Source organism: Malaclemys terrapin, chromosome 4 (assembly GCF_027887155.1).
Source record: "Malaclemys terrapin pileata isolate rMalTer1 chromosome 4, rMalTer1.hap1, whole genome shotgun sequence".
Taxonomy (NCBI): Eukaryota; Metazoa; Chordata; order Testudines; family Emydidae; genus Malaclemys; species Malaclemys terrapin.
Genome location: NC_071508.1, coordinates 79,693,131 through 79,711,451, shown reverse-complemented (window position 1 = coordinate 79,711,451; position 18,321 = coordinate 79,693,131). Strand labels below are relative to the sequence as shown.

General features: G+C 45.0%; 1 protein-coding gene across 2 annotated transcripts in view; it reads right to left on the bottom strand.

The window, feature by feature from the left end:
• The window catches only part of LOC128836747 (transmembrane protein 263-like), a 330,744-nt gene extending 313,195 nt beyond the window's left edge, over window positions 1-17,549 (bottom strand). For both annotated transcript variants that reach the window (XM_054027296.1, XM_054027297.1), the window contains exon 1: window positions 17,416-17,549. In XM_054027296.1, coding sequence (XP_053883271.1) covers window positions 17,416-17,421 — 6 coding nt within the window. In that variant the 5' untranslated portion in view covers window positions 17,422-17,549. The remainder of the gene's footprint in view (window positions 1-17,415) is intronic.
• Window positions 17,550-18,321: the final 772 nt, after the last annotated feature.

Genomic DNA, 18,321 nt, shown 5'->3' with positions numbered 1-18,321 from the left:
CATCTAGCCCAGTATAATGTATTCCGACAATAGCCAATGCCAGGTACATCAGAGGGAATGACAGAACCGGCAGTTATTGAGATCCATCCACTGTTGTCCACTTCAGCTTCTGGCAACTGGAGCATGGGGTTGCATCCCTGACCATCTTGGCTAATAGCCATTGATGTACCTATCCTCCACGAACTTATCTAATTCTTTTTTGAATCCCTTCATTGTTTTGGCCTTCACAACATCCACTGGCAATGTAGTTCCACAGGCTGACAGAGTTGTGTTAAGAAGTACTGTCTTTTGTTTGTTTTATATCTGCTGCCTGTTAATTTCATTGGGTGACCCCGGTTCTTGTGTTATGCGAAGGAGTAAATAACACTTCCTTATTCACTTTCTCTCCACCAATCATGATTTTATAGACCTCTATCATACCCCCCTTTAGTCATCTCTTTTCTAAGCGGAACGGTCCCAGTCTTTTTAATATCTCCTCATATGGTAGCTGTTCCATGACCCTAATCATTCTTGTTGCCCTTCTCTGTACCTTTTCCAATTCTAATGCATCACTATTTACCTCTCTCCATTCTTAAACCTGACCATTTATCCCTCCCTTTGTTTTCTGTCTTTTAACCAGTTACTGATCCAGGAGAGGACCTTCCCTCTTATCCCATGACTGCTTACTTTGCTTAACAGCCTTTGGTGAAGTACCTGGTCAAAAAAATTTTGATAGTCCAAGTACGCTATACCCACTGGATCACCCTGGTCCACATGTTTGTTGACCCCCTCAGAGAATTCTAATACACTAGTGGGCCATGATTTCCCTTTACAAAAACCATACAGATTCCCAACATGTCATGTTCATCTATGATAATTCTGTTCTTTACTATAGTTTCAACCAATTTGCCTGGTACTGAAGTTAGGTTTACCATCCTGTAATTGCCAGGATTGCCTCTGAAGCATTTTTTTTTTAAATTGGCATCACATAAACCATCCTCCAGTCATCTGGTCCAGAAGCTGATTTAAGTGATAGGTTACATACCAGTTAACAGTTCTGCAATTTTATATTTGAGTTCCTTCGAAACGCTTGGATGAGTCCTGTCTGGTCCTGGTAATTTATTTCTGTGTGATTTATAAAGCAAAAGCCTGATGTGTACTCTGTCTCATTAGAAACTGCAAATTCAGTAATTTCTGTGAGAGAATGTTCATTGAGAGGAACTGGACATTGCAAGAACACATCTTTGGGGAACTTGGGAACTGGAGTTCATTGATTGTTAACTGCACACCAAGGTTAAAGCTATGTCTACATTATGGACCTTACATCAGCACAGCTGTACCACTGAAGCTACACTGCTGTAAGGTCTCCTGTGTAGCTGCTCCATGCAACTACCCCAATGAGCAGGCAGTAGCCAATTTGGCAGGAAAGCATCTCCCAACAACATAGTGCTGTCCACATTGGCACTTTTGTCGGTGAAATTTAGGTCAGTCAGGGGTGTGGTTTTTTCCACACCCGGACCAACAGAAGTTTTGCCAAAAAAGTGCTAGTGTAGACAAAGCCTTAGACTGGCAAAGGCTCAAGGAGTTTGCTGTTGAGACAGACAGACTCATGTAGCAGCAAGCTGACACACAGTGACATCCAGTAAAGCTCATTCTTAGGCCTGGTCTACACTGGGGCGGGGGGTCAACCTAAGATATTCAACTTCAGCTACGAGAATAGCGTAGCTGAAGTCGATGTATTTTAGGTCGATTTACCTCGCATCCTCACGGCGCAGGGCTGACTGCCGCTGCTCCCCCGTTGACTCCGCTTCCACCTCTCGCCATGGTGGAGTACAGGAGTTGACGACAGAGCCATCGGGGATTGATTTATCACGTCTACACTAGATATGATAAATAGATCCCTGATAGATCGATCACTACCCGCCGATCCGGTGGGTAGTGTAGATGTACCCTTACTGAGGCTGTGGGGTAATACAGTGGCTTACAGTTCTGGGTGTCCTGAGAAGACCATCACAACCAGTCATCTGCAAAGGGTGAATCTGACCTAGTGATGCACACACTCCATTTACCAGATGTTGTTAGGTAGGGTCCAATCCCTCCTTGAACTCCTGTTCAGTTTACTATTATATTTATAACATATGAAGAGGAAGGATGGTCCATGGGTTAGGGTGTTAGCCTAGAACTGGGAGACCTGGGTTCAATTCCCTGCTCTGAAACACACCTCCTGTGTGACCTTGTGCAAGTTATTTTGATCTCTCTGGACCAGATTTTCAAAGGGATTTAGATGCCTGAAGATGCAGAAAGGTGCCTAATGGGATTTGCAAAGGCACCTGAGAAGGTTAGGCATCTAAAGTTCCACTGATTTCAATGGGAGTTACGTACCTGACCTGCTTAGGCACTTCTGAAAATTCCCACTATCTTTAGGCACCTAAATGCCTTTGAAAATCTGCCCCATGCCTCAGTACCCTGTAAAATGGGCATAATAGCCCTTTCGTACCTCACTGGGGTGTTGTGAAGATAACTACATTAAAAATGGATATAAACTGTTCAGGAAGGACAGGCAGGGCAGAAAAGGTGGGGGAGTTGCACTGTGTGTAAGAGAGGAGTATGACTGCTCAGAGCTCCGGTATGAAACTGCAGAAAAACCTGAGAGTCTCTGGATTAAGTTTAGAAGCGTGAGCAACAAGGGTGATGTTGTGGTGGGAGTCTGTTAAGGACCACCAGACCAGGGGGATGAGGTGGACGAGGCTTTCTTCCGGCAACTAGCAGAAGTTACTAGATCGCAGGCCCTGGTTCTCATGGGAGACTTTAATCACCCTGATATCTGCTGGGAGAGCAATACAGCGGTGCACAGACAATCCAGGAAGTTTTTGGAAAGCATAGGGGAAAATTTCCTGGTGCAAGTGCTGGAGGAACCAACTAGGGGCAGAGCTCTTCTAGACCTGCTGCTCACAAACCGGGAAGAATTAGTAGGGGAAGCAAAAGTGGATGGGAACCTGGGAGGCAGTGACCATGAGATGGTCAAGTTCAGGATCCGGACACAAGGGAGAAAGGAGAGCAGCAGAATACTGACCCTGGACTTCAGAAAAGCAGACTTTGACTCCCTCAGGGAACTGATGGCAGGATCCCCTGGGAGAATAACATGAGGAGGAAAGGAGTCCAGGAGAGCTGGCTGTATTTTAAAAGAATCCTTATTGAGGTTGCAGGAAAAAAACATCCCAATGTGTAGAAAGAAGAGTAAATATGGCAGGCGACCAGCTTGGCTTAACAGTGAAATCCTTGCTGACCTTAAACACAAAAAAGAAGCTTACAAGAAGTGGAAGATTGGACAAATGACCAGGGAGGAGTATAAAAATATTGCTCAGGCATGCAGGAGTGAAATCAGGAAGGCCAAATCACACTTAGAGTTGAAGCTAGCAAGAGATGTTAAGAATAACAAGAAGGGTTTCTTCAGGTATGTTAGCAACAAGACGAAAGTCAAGGAAAGTGTAGGCCCCTTGCTGAATGAGGGAGGCAACGTAGTAACAGAGGATGTGGAAAAAGCTAATGTATTCAATGATTTTTTTCCTTCACGAACAAGGTCAGCTCCCAGACTGCTGCACTGGGCAGCACAGTATGGGGAGAAGGTGACCAGCCTCTGTGGAGAAAGAAGTGGTTCGGGACTATTTAGAAAAACTGGACGAGCACAAGTCCATGGGGCCAGATGCGCTGCATCCGAGGGTGCTAAAGGAGTTGGCGGATGTGATTGCAGAGCCATTGGCCATTATCTTTGAAAACTCAAGGCGATCGGGGGAGGTCCCGGATGACGGGAAAAAGGCTAATATAGTGCCCATCTTTAAAAAGGGGAAGGAGGATCCGGGGAACTACAGGCCAGTCAGCCTCACCTCAGTGCCTGGAAAAATCATGAAGCAGGTCCTCAAGGAATCAATTCTGAAGCACTTAGAGGAGAGGAAAGTGATCAGGAACAGTCAGCATGGATTCACCAAGGGCAAGTCATGCCTGACTAACCTAATTGCCTTCTATGAGGAGATAACTGGGTCTGTGGATGAGGGGAAAGCAGTGCATGTGTTATTCCTTGACTTTAGCAAAGCTTTTGATACAGTCTCCCACAGTATTCTTGCCAGCAAGTTAAAGAAGTATGGGGTGGATGAATGGACTATGAGGTGGATAGAAAGCTGGCTAGATCGTCGGGCTCAACAGGTAGTGATCAACAGCTCCATGTCTAGTTGGCAGCCGGTTTCAAGTGGAGTGCCCCAGGGGCTGGTTTTGTTCAATATCTTCATTAATGATCTGGAGGATGGCATGGACTGCACTCTCAGCAAGTTTGCAGATGACACTAAACTGGGAGGAGTGGTAGATGCGCTGGAGGGTAGGGATAGGATACAGAGGGACCTAGACAAATTAGAAGATTGGACCAAAAGAAACCTGATGAGGTTCAACAAGGACAAGTGCAGAGTCCTGCACTTAGGACGGAAGAATCCCATGCACTGTTACAGACTAGGGACCGAATGGCTAGGAAGCAGTTCTGCAGAAAAGGACCCAGGTGTTACAGTGGACGAGAAGCTGGATATGAGTCAACAGTGTGCCCTTGTTGCCAAGAAGGCTAAAGGCATTTTGGGCTGTAGAAGTAGGGGCATTGCCAGCAGATCGAGGGACGTGATCGTTCCCCTCTATTCGACATTGGTGAGGCCTCATCTGGAGTACTGTGTCCAGTTTTGGGCCCCACACTACAAGAAGGATGTGGAAAAATTGGAAAGAGTCCAGCGGAGGGCAACAAAAATGATTAGGGGGTTGGAGCACATGACTTATGAGGAGAGGCTGAGGGAACTGGGACTGTTTAGTCTGCAGAAGAGAAGAATGAGGGGGGATTTGATAGCTGCTTTCAACTACCTGAAAGGGGGTTCGAAAGAGGATGGATCTACACTGTTCTCAGTGGTACCTGATGACAGAACAAGGAGTAATGGTCTCAAGTTGCAGTTGGGGAGGTTTAGGTTGGATATTAGGGAAAACTTTTTCACTAGGAGAGTGGTGAAGCACTGGAATGGGTTACCTAGGGAGGTGGTGGAATCTCCTTCCTTAGAGGTTTTTAAGGTCATTCAAGCCTGATTTAGTTGGAAATTGGTCCTGCTTTGAGCAGGGGGTTGGACTAGATGACCTCCTGAAGTCCCTTCCAACCCTGATATTCTATGATTCTATGCTATGGCAATGAGGGCTGTATAGGTACATCAGACAGACAGACACACATTACTCCCTTCAAAAGCCTACTCTTGTACTGATGTTTTCCATGTATTACCACAGCCAAAAAGTGAATGGCTATGAAAATATTGGAAGACTATCCACTGAGATATTGGACTTCAGTAAAGGTAAAAAAATAAAATAAAAGCAAAAATAAAATTTGAAAATTGGATGGTTTTCATTTTTTTTTTTTTTAAAACATTCTAAAAAGTCCATTTTGTTTTACAAACTTCCAGCTTGTCAGGAACAGAGCACTCAATGCTGAGTGTGATCTTTGCTCCATTTGAATAAATGAAATTAGACGTGATGAAATACCGCACACGTGCAGTGCTTCATTTTCCTAATGAAATCAGCAAGTGCCATTCCAGTGACGTGCACACAGAGAGACGTGCACAGCAAAAGAAATTCAGCTGAACTAGTTCAATGAATAATCATTCACTTAAAGATACAGGCCTTTATTCAATTATTTTCTCAGCCATCCTATTAAGCAAATGGAAAACTCCCATTGGCTTCAATGGAGCCACAGTTTCACTCTCAGTAACTTAAGGAAGCCATGTTGAGGGAAAATTAACAACACTGGGCACATGTGACTGACTTTTGAAATATCTGATTTCTGTGCATGTAATTAATTGTGCTCCCTACACACTCCCCCAAAAATTAACATTTAACCAATACTTTTTTTGACTACTTTTACTATAGAAACTTCTGAAAATACACATTAAGGCACTGATTTTGGAAAGTACTTAAACATATGCCTAACTTTAAGCATACGAGCAGTCCTAGCAAAGTCACATACTTAAGTACCTTCCTTGACCATGGGATGCTGTTCCAGGAAGAAGGACTGGTAAGCAGAAATGGGGTCCACTTATTGAGGAAGGGGAAGAACATATTTGGATACAGAATGGCTAACCTAAAGACGAGAGCTTTAAACTAGATTCAAAGGGGGCAGGTGACCGAAGCCCACAAGTAAGTCAAGAACATGGAGACCTGGGATAAGGTTTGGAATTTTGGGGGAGCATGGGCTGTTATAGCAGGGATAAAGGAGAGATAAGACAGAACTGTGTGTGGGAAAATCAAATCAGTATCTTAGATGTCTGTATATTAATGCAAGAAGTATGGGGAATAAGCAGGAAGAACTCAAAATGCTCGTAAATAAACCCAACTATGACATAGTTGGCATCACAGAGACCTGGTGGGATAATACACATGACTGGAATATTGGTATAGAAGGGTACAGCTTGCTCAGGAAGGACTTGCAGGGAAAAAAAGGGAGGAGGTGTTGCCTTATATATTAAAAATGTATACACTTGTACTGAAATTGAGATGAAAATAAGAGACAGACTTGTTGAAAGTCTCTGGGTAAGAATAAAAGGGGTAAAAAGCAAGGGTGATGTCATGGTAGTGTTACCCAGGGTTCTTTTAACCCAAAGCTCTTGGTAACTTTTATTCAGTGCAAGGTGGTGTCAGGAAATAAATCAGGGGAAACACGGCCGTCCGACCGAAAGATGCCTGGCACAAACAGGACAGCACAAGAGGGCTTTCACTTAAAGATAAACTTTACTTAGTCTCAAGCACTTACACACGTCTGCAACAGGTTAGTAAAACACCCCCAACCTTTGATAGTTACCGAAGCCAAGTGTGGCTCTCGAGTGGCGCAGCGGCAGCCCATCTGCCTGTGGGGAATACAAGATACATCCAGAGGGAGAGAGTCCAGTCCTCAAAACTTTTTCCCCTTATTTATAAATTAGTAATACAATGACATGTCACTTAAAAAAACCTTGTTAAGCAAGCAGTTTCAACGGTCAAGCAAGAGGTTTCCTTCTGATTACTGATTAACCAGGTGTGGGTTTTTCCCCCCTCCAAGAGTTTGCAGCCTTGAGGTCCCTAAAATGCATGTATCAGCAACTTCAACACAATTCTTATCAGGAAAAACGCAGACGTGGGGTCAAGCTAGGGTTACCATACGTCCTCTTTTCCCGGACATGTCCGGCTTTTCGGCAGTCAAACCCCCGTCCGGGGGGAATTGCCAAAAAGCCGAACATGTCCAGGAAAATGGCGGCTCTGCTCCTCCCCGACTCTTCGGCTCTGTTTAAGAGCCGGGCTGCCCGAGTGCTACCGGCTTCGGGCAGCCCCCATGCCTCCGGACCCTGCACCGCCGGAGCCCGGGAGGGGAAGTGCCCGGCTGGGAGCGCAGGGTCCGGAGGCATAGGAGCTGCCCAAAGCCCGAGCGCTACCGGCTTCACGGTTTGCCGGGCAGCCTCCAGACCCTGCGCCCCTGGCTGGGCGCTTCCCCTCCCGGGCTCCAACTGCGCTGGGGAAGCGCCAGCCGGGGGCGCAGGGTCTGGGGGCTGCCCGGCAAACCCTGAAGCCAGTAGCACTGGGGCAGCCCTTTCCCCGTGGCTGGGAGTGGGAGGGAGGAGGGGGTGGAGTTAGGGCGGGGCTAGGGGGTGGGGGGAAATGGGCAGGGCAGGGCCCGTTGAGAGTCCTCTTTTTTTATTTATTAGATATGGTAACCCTAGTCAAGCTGCCCTTTCTGTGGCACCCAAAACCCCCTCCTGCCTTGGTTAAGCTAAGCCTGCTGCATGGCCACTTTACAGCCTGCTGACTTGGCTGCTTTTAGCAATAAGCAATAGTGGTTTCAGGCACTTTACAGGTTTGACAAAATTTCCCCATACAGTTGGGGTCTACTACAGACCACCTAACCAGGAAGAAGAGGTGGATGAGGGTTTTTTTAAACAGCTAACAAAATCATCCAAAGCACAGGACTTGGTAGTGATTGGGGACTTCAACTACCCAGACATCTGTTGGGAAAATAACACAGCATGGCAGATAATCCAATAAGTTCTTGGAATGTATTGGAGACAATTTTCTATTTCAGAAGGTGGACACAGCTACCAGGGGAGAGGCTGTTCTAGATTTGATTTTGACAAACAGTAAAGAACTGGTTGAGAATTTGAAAGAGGAAGGCAGCTTGGGTAAAAGTGATCATGAAATGATAGAGTTCATGATTCTATGGAATGGTAGGAGGAAGAACAGCAAAATAAAGACAATGGGTTACAAGAAGGCAGACTTTAGCAAAGTCAGGGAGTTGGTAGGTAACGTCCCATGGGAAGCAAGTTTAAGGGGAAAAACCAATAGAAGACAGTTGGCAATTTTTCAAAGAGACATTATTAAGGCCACGAAAGGAAACTATCCCACTGTGTAGGAAAGATAGGAAGTATGGCAAGAGACCACCCTGGCTTAACCAGTAGATCTTCAGTGATCTAAAAATCAAAGAAAGAGTCCTACAAAAAGTGGAAACTAGGTCAAATTTCAAAGGATGAATATAAACAAATAACACAAGTATGTAAGGACAAAATTAGAAAGGCCAAGGCACAAAACAAGCTCAAACTAGCCAGACACAAAGGATAACAAAAAAACATTCAACAAATACATTGAAAGCAAGAGGAAGACCAAGGAGAGGGTAGGCCAGTTACTCGATGGGGGGGGGGGGGGAAACAACAACAGAAAATGTGGAAATGGCAGAGGCGCTTAATGAGTTCTTTGTTTCGGTTTTCACCAAGAAGGTTGATGATTGGCCGTCTAACGTAGTGAATGCCAGTGAAAATGAGATAGGATCAGAAGAGGCTAAAATAGGGAAAGAACAAGTTAAAGATTACTTGGACAAATTAGATGTCTTCAAGTCACCATGTCCTGACAAAATGCATCCTAGAATCATAGGCGCCAACTTTCCCTGGCACTGGTGGGTGCTTGCACCCCCCCGCCCCAGCCCCAACTCCACCCTTGCCCCGCCCCGATTCCAACTCTTTCCCCAAAGTCCCCCGCCCCAACTCCACCCCCTCCCTGCTCCTATTGGACCCCTTCCCCAAATCCCCACCCCGGCCTCGCCTCTTCCCTGAGCATGCCGCATTCCCGCTCCTCCCCCCTCCATCCCAGCCATGTGAAACAGCTGTTTTGTGGCACAAGCGCTGGGAGGGGAAGCGGGCACGCGGCCTCTCAGGGGAGGAGGTGGAGGTGGGGCGGAGCTGAGGCAGTGGTGAGCTGGGCAGGGCAGCGAGGAGCTGCCGGTGGGTGCAGAGCACTCACCAATTTTTCCCTGTGGGTTCTCCAGCCCCGGAGCACCCACTGAGTGGGCGCCTATGCCTAGAATACTCAAGGAGCTGACTGAGAAGACATCTTAGCCATTAATCATTATCTTTGAGAAGTCATGGAAGATAGGAGAGATTCCAGAAGACTGGAAAATGGCAAATATAGTGCCCATCTATAAAAAGGGAAATAAGGACAACCCAGGGAATTATAGACCAGTCAGCTTAACTGGAAAGAAAATTGAACAAATAATTAAGCAATCAATTTGCAAACATCTAGAAGATAATAAGGTGATAAGTAACAGTTAGCATGGATTTGTCAAGAACAAATCCTGTCAAACCAACCTGATAGCTTTCTTTGACAGGGTAACAAGCCTTGTGGATGGGGGAAGCGGTAGACGTGGTACATCTTGACTTTAGTAAAGCTTTTGATACTTGCATGACCTTCGTATAAACAAACTAGGGAAATGCAATCTAGATGGAACTACTATAAGGTGGGTGCAAAACTGGTTGGAAAACTGTTCCCAGGGAGTAATAATCAGTGATTCACAGTCATGATGGACGGGCATAACCAGTGGGGTCCCGCGGGAATCAGTTCTGGGTCCGGTTCTGTTCAATAGCTTCATCAATGATTTAGAAAATGGCATACAGAGTACACTTATAAAGTTTGTGGACGATACCTAGCTGGAAGGGTTTGCAAGTGCTTTGGAGGATAGGATTACAATCCAAAATGATGTGGACAAACTGGAGAAATGGTTTGAAGTTAATAGGATGAAATTCAATAAAGACAGATGCAAAGTACGCCATTTAGGCGGGAACAATCAGCTGCACACATACAAAATGGGAAATGACTGCCTAGGAAGGAGTACTACAGAAAGGGATCTGGGGATCATAGTGGGCCACAAGCTAAATATGAGTCAACAGTGTAACACTGTTGCAAAAAAAAGGCGAACATCATTCTGGGATGTATTAGCAGGAATGTTGTAAGCAAGACATGAGAAGTAGTTCTTCCGCTCTACAGCTGAGGCCTAATCAGCACAGAGGAGTATAGTGCCCAGTTCTGGGCACCAAATTTCAGTAAGGATGTGGACAAATTGGAGAGAGTCCAGAGAAGAGTGACAAAAACGATGAAATGTCTAGAAAACATGACCTATGAGGGAAGATTGAAAAAATTAGATTTGTTTAGTCTGGAAAACAGACGACTTAGAGGGGACATGATAACAGTTTTCAAGTATGTAAAAAGTTGTTACAATGAGGAGGGTAAAAAAATATTTCTTAACCTCTCAGGATAGGACAAGAAGCAAAGGGATTAAATTGCAGCCAGGCAGGTTTAGGTTGGACATTAGAAAAAGCTTCCTAACTGTCAGGGCGGTTAAGCACTGAAATAAACTGCCTAGGGAGGTTGTGGAATCTCCATCATCGGAGATTTTTAAGAGCAGGTTAGACAAACACCTGTCAGGAATGGTGTAGATAATTAGTCCTGCCACAAGTGCCGGGGACTGGACTAGATGACCTCTCAAGGTCCTTTCCAGTTCAATGATTCTATGAATTGGGACCCAGGTAACTAACAGTAGACAAAAATGTGGACTGCTTTATTTATCACACAACAAGCACTGGTGTTTTTGATGGCTGGATGCTTATTCCTAAAGGCAGCAAATTAAACAAAGACTTCTTGTAAAGAGACCTTCTGGATAGCTTTGACCCCAAATCTGAATTCTTAATTTGGTGGGTTGCTTTTTTAAGTGGATGTATTGCTCACAAGTGGTAGATTCAGAGCCTTCCAGACTGAAGTTTTATTTATCTATAGAATAGGTGCATCATCGGCAGTGGCACTGCAAGGTTCTCCAACACTGCACCCACTGATGGGCCTCAATCCGACCTGCAAGGACCACTTCTGTCAGTAAGGATAGTTTCATTTCAATGGCCTATTGAATCTTAGTTTTAGCAAGAGAGAACAAACACCTGTGCTGATGGGCTATGTGAGGAAGTCCCCTGGAAAGTAGACCCCAACCAACACTTCATTTCACACAAGCTACTAAAGACCTGTCAGGTAGTGATAACTTTTGATCACTACTAAGGTGAGATTGGACTTGTTGTTCTAGATCTGGGCTGCATACAAATAGGCTATTAGGTGCTCTTTGGTACAGAATATCCTCTGAATCACAGAAATGTGGGGCTGGAAGGGACCTCAAGAGGTCATGTAGTCCAGCCCCCTGTAAACCTAAACCAGGCCTAATATGTGTTTGTCCAATTTCTTCTTAAAACCTCCAATGATGTTGATTCCACAACCACTCTTGGAAGCCTAGTTCAGAGCTTAACTACCCTTCTAGTTAGACTGTTCTTCCTAATACTTAACCTAAATCTCCCTTGCTGCAGATTTAGTCCATTATAAGAATGTCATGTGGAATTGTGTCAAAAAAGTCTTACTAAAAATCAAGATATATCACATCTACTTCTTCCCCCTATCCACTAGGCCAGTAACTCTGGCAAAGAGGAAATTAGGTTCAGTTGGCATGATTTGTTCTTGACAAACCTATGCTGGTTATCACTTATAACCCCATTATCCTGTAGGTGCTTACGAACTGATTGTTCCAGTATCTTTCCAGGTATCGAAGTTAGACTCACTAGTCTATAATTCCCCAGGTCCTCTTTGTTCCCCTTTTTGAAAGGCAGATAGTATGTTTGCCCTTCTCCAGCCTTCTGGGGCTTCACGCATATTCCATGAGTTCTTTAATATAATTGCTAACACTTCCAAGATTGCTTCAGCCAGTTTCTTAAGTACCTTAGAATGAATTTCATCAGGCCCTGCCAACTTGAATACATCTCACTTATCTAAATATTCTTTAACAAGAAGAAAAGAATGAAAGCCAAAATGAGGAAAGAACATTGAATCCATTACCAGACGGAGAAGAGCCGCTCGCTCTAAAAAGGATTACTTTTCTTGAGAAACATGACTAGTGCTGTATAAACCACTGTACAGACAAGTAATCAATTTATTAATAGTACTGATTTTAAAATGGCTTTAAATAAACAACCCACACCTCTCTCAAAGAAATAGTTTTCTTTTTTAGGAGTTAGACTGGCAGTTGCCCACGTATTCATTGAAGACATGTGAGTTTCACAGAATCTCCATTTGAACAAGTGAGCAAAAGGTAAATGGCATTTCCTTACAAGCAAACTGAATGAAAGATTCACACAAACTTATTGTGAAGACAGGCCACCCCATAAAATTGAAGATAACAATGTTTATTAAGCTGGGATATTGCATTAGCCCCTTTGTAGTTCTCAGTATATTCATGTTGCACCAAGATATTTTTGTTTTTGAAGATGTAAACAAAGCCTATAATTCATAACCTGGAAATAAAAAGTTTGAGAGTTCTCTTTGTTTTGGACAGTCAATCTCTGACTAAATAAATCCTTGGTCTTCTTGATTAGGGGAGTGGGGTTAAGAAAAGTCTTATGCATCTTTCATCGTACATTGGCAGAGCAAAGCCAATTTCATCTTTCCCACAGGTTTGCTTACAAACACAACCAGATAGCAATGAAGCCTTTTGAACTCATTTGCTTTAAACAGTATTATCTCCACACACAGCCTTTTCAAAGGCTATGAGTGAATGTTGTTGGTTCCCAGCATGTTGGAGTTCAGCTGGAATGATAGGGAAAGAAAAATCTTTAATGTTTGTAAACAAGCTTCTGTTGAAGTGCAAGTTAATCTCCAGACTACAGATGGACAGAACAGTTGTTCCTTGACTGAGTACATTTCATTTAAATGGTCAAGAAACCAGCTCTGCTAGGCAGGATTAATATTACTACACCTGGGAGAATTCTGCACCACTGCGTGTGCGCATAAATAATGAGCTGTACATATTTTTAATAATTTGTGCAGAAAAAAGCTTCTGCTGGAAAGTTGTGCTGTGGCAACAGAACAGCACAGCAGTTGCCCGCTAGCTAGGGAAGAGAAAGAGCCTGCCTTCTTCACAGCAGCTGTCAGGCCAGGTCAGGAGACAGGGACTATGGGGAGACAGACAGCCTGGGGCTGCTGGAGCGGGGTGGGGGTCAGATGGGGGTTCATAAGGGCTAGTGGGGGAGGACAAACTGGGGCAGGGGCTGAATGGGAGTGGAGGCAGAGGGCCACAGGGTGGAGGAAGGTGCAGGGCCACATAGGGATGGAGGTTGGCTGAGTGGGGGCACAGAGACACGTAGGGGCAGGGGGAGTAGGTGCAGGGCCACATAGGGATGGGGGAGTGGGTGTCTGTGGAGGAACACATGTAGAACAGGGAGTGCAAGGATACATGGGGACAGGGGCAGATGTGCCTGACTGAATGGGAGAGGCTAGGGGTCAGCCAGGGTCTGCATGGGGGAAGCTCCCTAACAATCCATCCCCGCCACTGCAAATAAGTTGTGTTATTAGGTTTTGCTGGGATATAAAGGGTTGTTTTATTAATATGAGGCCTAGTGTGATAAACTTATGCTAAGGATTGAATTTAGGTGAACTAAACAAGACCCAAGGGCTTAACTCAATGTCACGAATTATGCCTTCTCATTCTGTGTAACAAACCAATGAACACAGAAGGACAGGCATGCTGCAAGATTATGAAAGTTATTTTGAAATAAGGGGACGGTTTGGGGGCATCTGTATTATTGTAACTAGGTAGTTAGATCACATTGACGGATCTGATTTATTAAGAAATTGACTGATTTAAATGCTTAGGTCACTGATCAGAAGCAAAATTACAGAAATCTGGAATGCCACATATGGAAAATGGGCAGGCACCTACCTTATTATGGTCATGAACCATATGCACATGAGTAGTTACATAAAGGAGGTGGTACAAAAGATCTAACCAAATTCTCTAAAATTTGGGTGCAGAGGATTCTTGAAACAGTGCCAACCAATTTGTGACTTGCTCTGATGTGCTCCACTGACTGAATTCTATATTTGTTTTCCATAAGGTTTAAGGATATGAGAGTATGCTATCCATCCTAAAACCTCTCTATCTGCACATTGCTTTATATTTGGATATATTCATGAGTGGACTGATTTGGTTGGTCATAAAAGCCTTTATCGATGGAATATGCAATAGAGACCAATCTCCCAATCAATGAAAATCTTCTGTGTACCCACCTATCAGGGACGGGACCGAAGCTAAAACAATACTAATTATCCTGGTACAGACATATCCTGTACTGCCTTTTGGGATGAGCTCACATAAGATCGGTGAGAATGCTCATGGCCTAAGTGGAGTAAAGTGCACAACTAAGTAGAGACAGGAAGAATTTAGAAAAAGTAATAGGTATATCAGAAAAATTATCCATTTCTTCTTTCTTCAAGGAAATGGTGCCTGCAGGAAAACTTTTCATTTTCTGCCTCAGATGGATGTGCTGTTCAGCAAGCACTTCAGTGGGTTTTGGTTTTAAAAGATAACTCAGCAACTTGTCCAGATGCATTAAGCAGTTTAATTATATTTGCTTGGAGTGGATTTTTGGTTGTCCCATGCTGCCATAGGATTCTTTTTAGCCTAAAGTAACAAGCATTCAGAGACAGAAAAATCCCATAATGTCAGGGTTGGGAGGGGAGGGGGGGGCGAACGAAACCACTCCACACACTGGAAAACAGCAAACTTTCTTTTGTAAAGCTGTGTATGTGATATGAAGAATTAGGCTAAAACATCAATTTCTGCATAATTTAAGAACAAATTGCATTTAACCTCTGATTATAATATATATATATAAAAATGGCACCTTCTTATGGCAGAGATGTGCTTACTGTGTATATCAGGCATATCTTCTGACTTTAGGGACTAAAATAAATCTTCACTGCTTTTTTTTTTTTTTTTTTTTTGAACTTATGTTAGCTGTGCTGGCTCTGCAGGACTGAGCTTGTGCATCAGAATAATTATTAATCATGTTCCAATCAGTGACACCGGTGTGCACAGCCACAAATGGCATAAGTGTCCCTGAGGGCACACACTGAGGAAAATGGAGTAGACTGGATACATAGGTTGAAGTACAAGACCTGAATAGTTACTTACATTACAATAGTGGCTAATCTCCCATTGTCCTAGGTCCTGCACAAACACAAAGCAAAACACATAGTCCCTTCCCCAAATAGTTTACAGTCTAATTTGGCCAATGCAACCTTTATTGCTGGGGAAGATGCATGAGAAGATGAGAACTCTGCTTGATGCCAGATTGTGTCTGCAGAGAAGATAGGAAAGTCAGTTGTGCTTGTAAATAGAGCATATCTGACACAAAGTCATTAAGGGATAATGAACATGAAAATCCACAATGCCGTTTTTAGTCACTTTTCAGGGTACTGTGAAGATAACATTCCCAAATCAGAACTGATACAGTGCTGTTTTTACAACCAGGCAGCTCTAGTGCCTGCCTTGGCCACTGCACATAAGCACCCAGAAAGTGAAATTGGCATGACTCTGGTTAGCCCATTGCTATTGAGAGCCCTAGGACGGCCATGAAACTGGCAAGTTTGGAACTGAGCTGTTTGGAAAGGCTAGGAGCAGCAACAACAGATGCAGACACTGGAGCTATTCCTGGAGGTGGAGGACTTTAAAAGAACCCATGAAAGATGCAAAGATTGTCCACACAACTCTTTGCAGGAGGTAGTAGGAAAAGCTGGGGAGTCCCTCCCCAGGAAAACAGGAGCATAGGAAAGGGGTAAAGAAGCGAAAATAAACCTTATTTGACCTCCTAGCTAGTCCTATTTTCAGTGAAGAGCCTAAAATAAATCAGTCTTCCTTTCTTCCCCACTAGACAGCAAACTTGTTCAAGGGGCAACATTATGCAAAACCAATAGAACAAATAATACCAAACTAGAGGGTTCTAGAAACTTTAATTTCTATAGCATCAAATACAAGTACCTCTGCTCTTCCCCATGCCCAAGCAGAACTCACGAATGAAATAGTAACTGACAACTATGAAGAAAGAAGACAATTGATACTTGCATGTTTCTTGGCCATTTGCTGCCAAATCACCTCAGAATGATCTCCTTAGAAGTCATAAGCTAAGCATAATTAAGCCTGATCAGTTACTTAGATGAGTTATTGACCAAGAAAAAAAAATCAAGCATGCTACAAAAAAATGCACTAGTAATTTAGCCTCCTGAATCAGTACTGATTTAAAGGAGCTGTAGTGGCAAGGATTGATTTTAAGAGAACTCTTAAAGAGGAGTCATAAAGATGAGAGCCTGACCACTTCTTGAAGGATGGGATCTTCAACAGTAGGGGGTGGATCTTGGAATCCTAGTCTGAAACCATTTTGGGTTAAGTTTTGCCTTCCTTGCATTTTCCTGCAATGTCAAGTGAATGTGGAATTCTTCCTTCTTTTTTTCCTATCCTAAACTATTAGGTAGCATTAATGTGAGCTGTTTAAGAGCTACAACGTCCTGCCCAAAATGTGCTCACACACATTCCATTGACAGGTGATGTGACCCAAGTATACCTAGTTTTCAAAAAGTCTGCTGAGTTCTCCAAATAGAAGGCATTATTTAAATGTCACGTCTAGAAGATCATTAACGGAAAGAATAGATGAATTAAAGCCCAATAAACGGGAGGCTACAATCCAGAGACTGTAAGCTTCATGAGGCAGGATCCGAGTCGTTACCTGCGTTTTGTACAGCAAGAGCAGCACAACCGGTGCTCCACAAAAGAGCGCCCTGCAAAGCTGGTACACTTTTCAACCCACTTCGCTCCTACGCGCCCCAGACTGATTAGCGGCAATTATAATAAACTAATGACATGCAACAGAATCCCAGCTGTCAGCGCCCTGCCCATCACTAACCCCATCCCACACTTCGTAAATCAGGCAAAAGCAAGCACTGAATGCCATTAACCAGAGGCACCCTCGCTGCCTGCAGCTGGAGGGAGGCCCCTGCAGGAATGCCCCTCACTGCTCCTTGCTCCCCAGATAGCCTGGGGGAGACGAGCCTTCGCTCCCCACATTCTGCTCTTCCTCCCCCTGCAGGTGGCCCCCGCGACCCCCCACTCCCAGAGCCCGCTTGCTGCCCAGCTAAGGAGGCGGCGACACCCATCCCTGTCCCCAAGGCTGCGGGCGGGGAGAGCCCCGCACTCCCCGGGAGGGGCAGGAGCCCCCTACTCACCTTCATGCCGGCGCGCTCTTGCCCTCCCGCAGCTCGGGGCCGATGGAGCGCAGCAGCGCACGGAGCGGGACGCGACGGCTGCGGAGTCCCGGGCTCCTCCTGCCCGATGTAAACACAGAGCGAGGGGCGGGACAGAGCGCCATGGCAACCCGGCCGGAACCGGAAACGCTGTGGCCTGGCAGGCTGCTTGGGGCGCCATCTTGTGGGGGGGGGGGGAGTGGAAGAGGCGCTGTCATCAACGCTGGAGCCTTGGGCAGGAGCTTCTTCCGCGCAGTGCCCCCCTCCCGGGGCACGGGCCCGTCACTGCTGGGAGTGAATAACCCCCCAAGCTCTTCCCTCTCAGATCTTGAGTTCCCCCGCTGGCATTGCACCTAGGACACCTCTTCTGCCACCTCTTTCCTTGCCCCTTATGCTTTTGGGCACATCAGCTTCCTATTCCTGCACCTCCTCAGCGGCTGGGGAGCTTGTCAGGTGGGGGGATGATTTGCACTAAGAAAGAGCATTGGAAGTAGTTGGCATTGAAGGTTTATCCACTCGCAACCTTCCCTGGCCATCCACTAGCCTTCTGCCTGCCTGCCCAGCCACCTCTATCACTCAGCAATAAATAATAGTAAACCCATGGAGGCCTTTCCATGTAATGGTTACATGCTCTCAGGGTCAATGGGCTTTTGAGATGTGCTATCCCACAGGAGTGAGGGCATGCTAAACTGCATTTTACCCTTAGCAATTGTTGCCCTTACACAGTCTCTTTCATTTTCAAAGAATTTCACAAACTTTAAGAACAGACAAATGGCCACACTGCATCAGACCAATGGTCCATCTAGCCTGGTATCCTGTCTCTGACAGTGGCCAGTGTCTGATGCTTCAGAGGGAATGAACAGAACAGGGCAATTATCAAGTGATCCA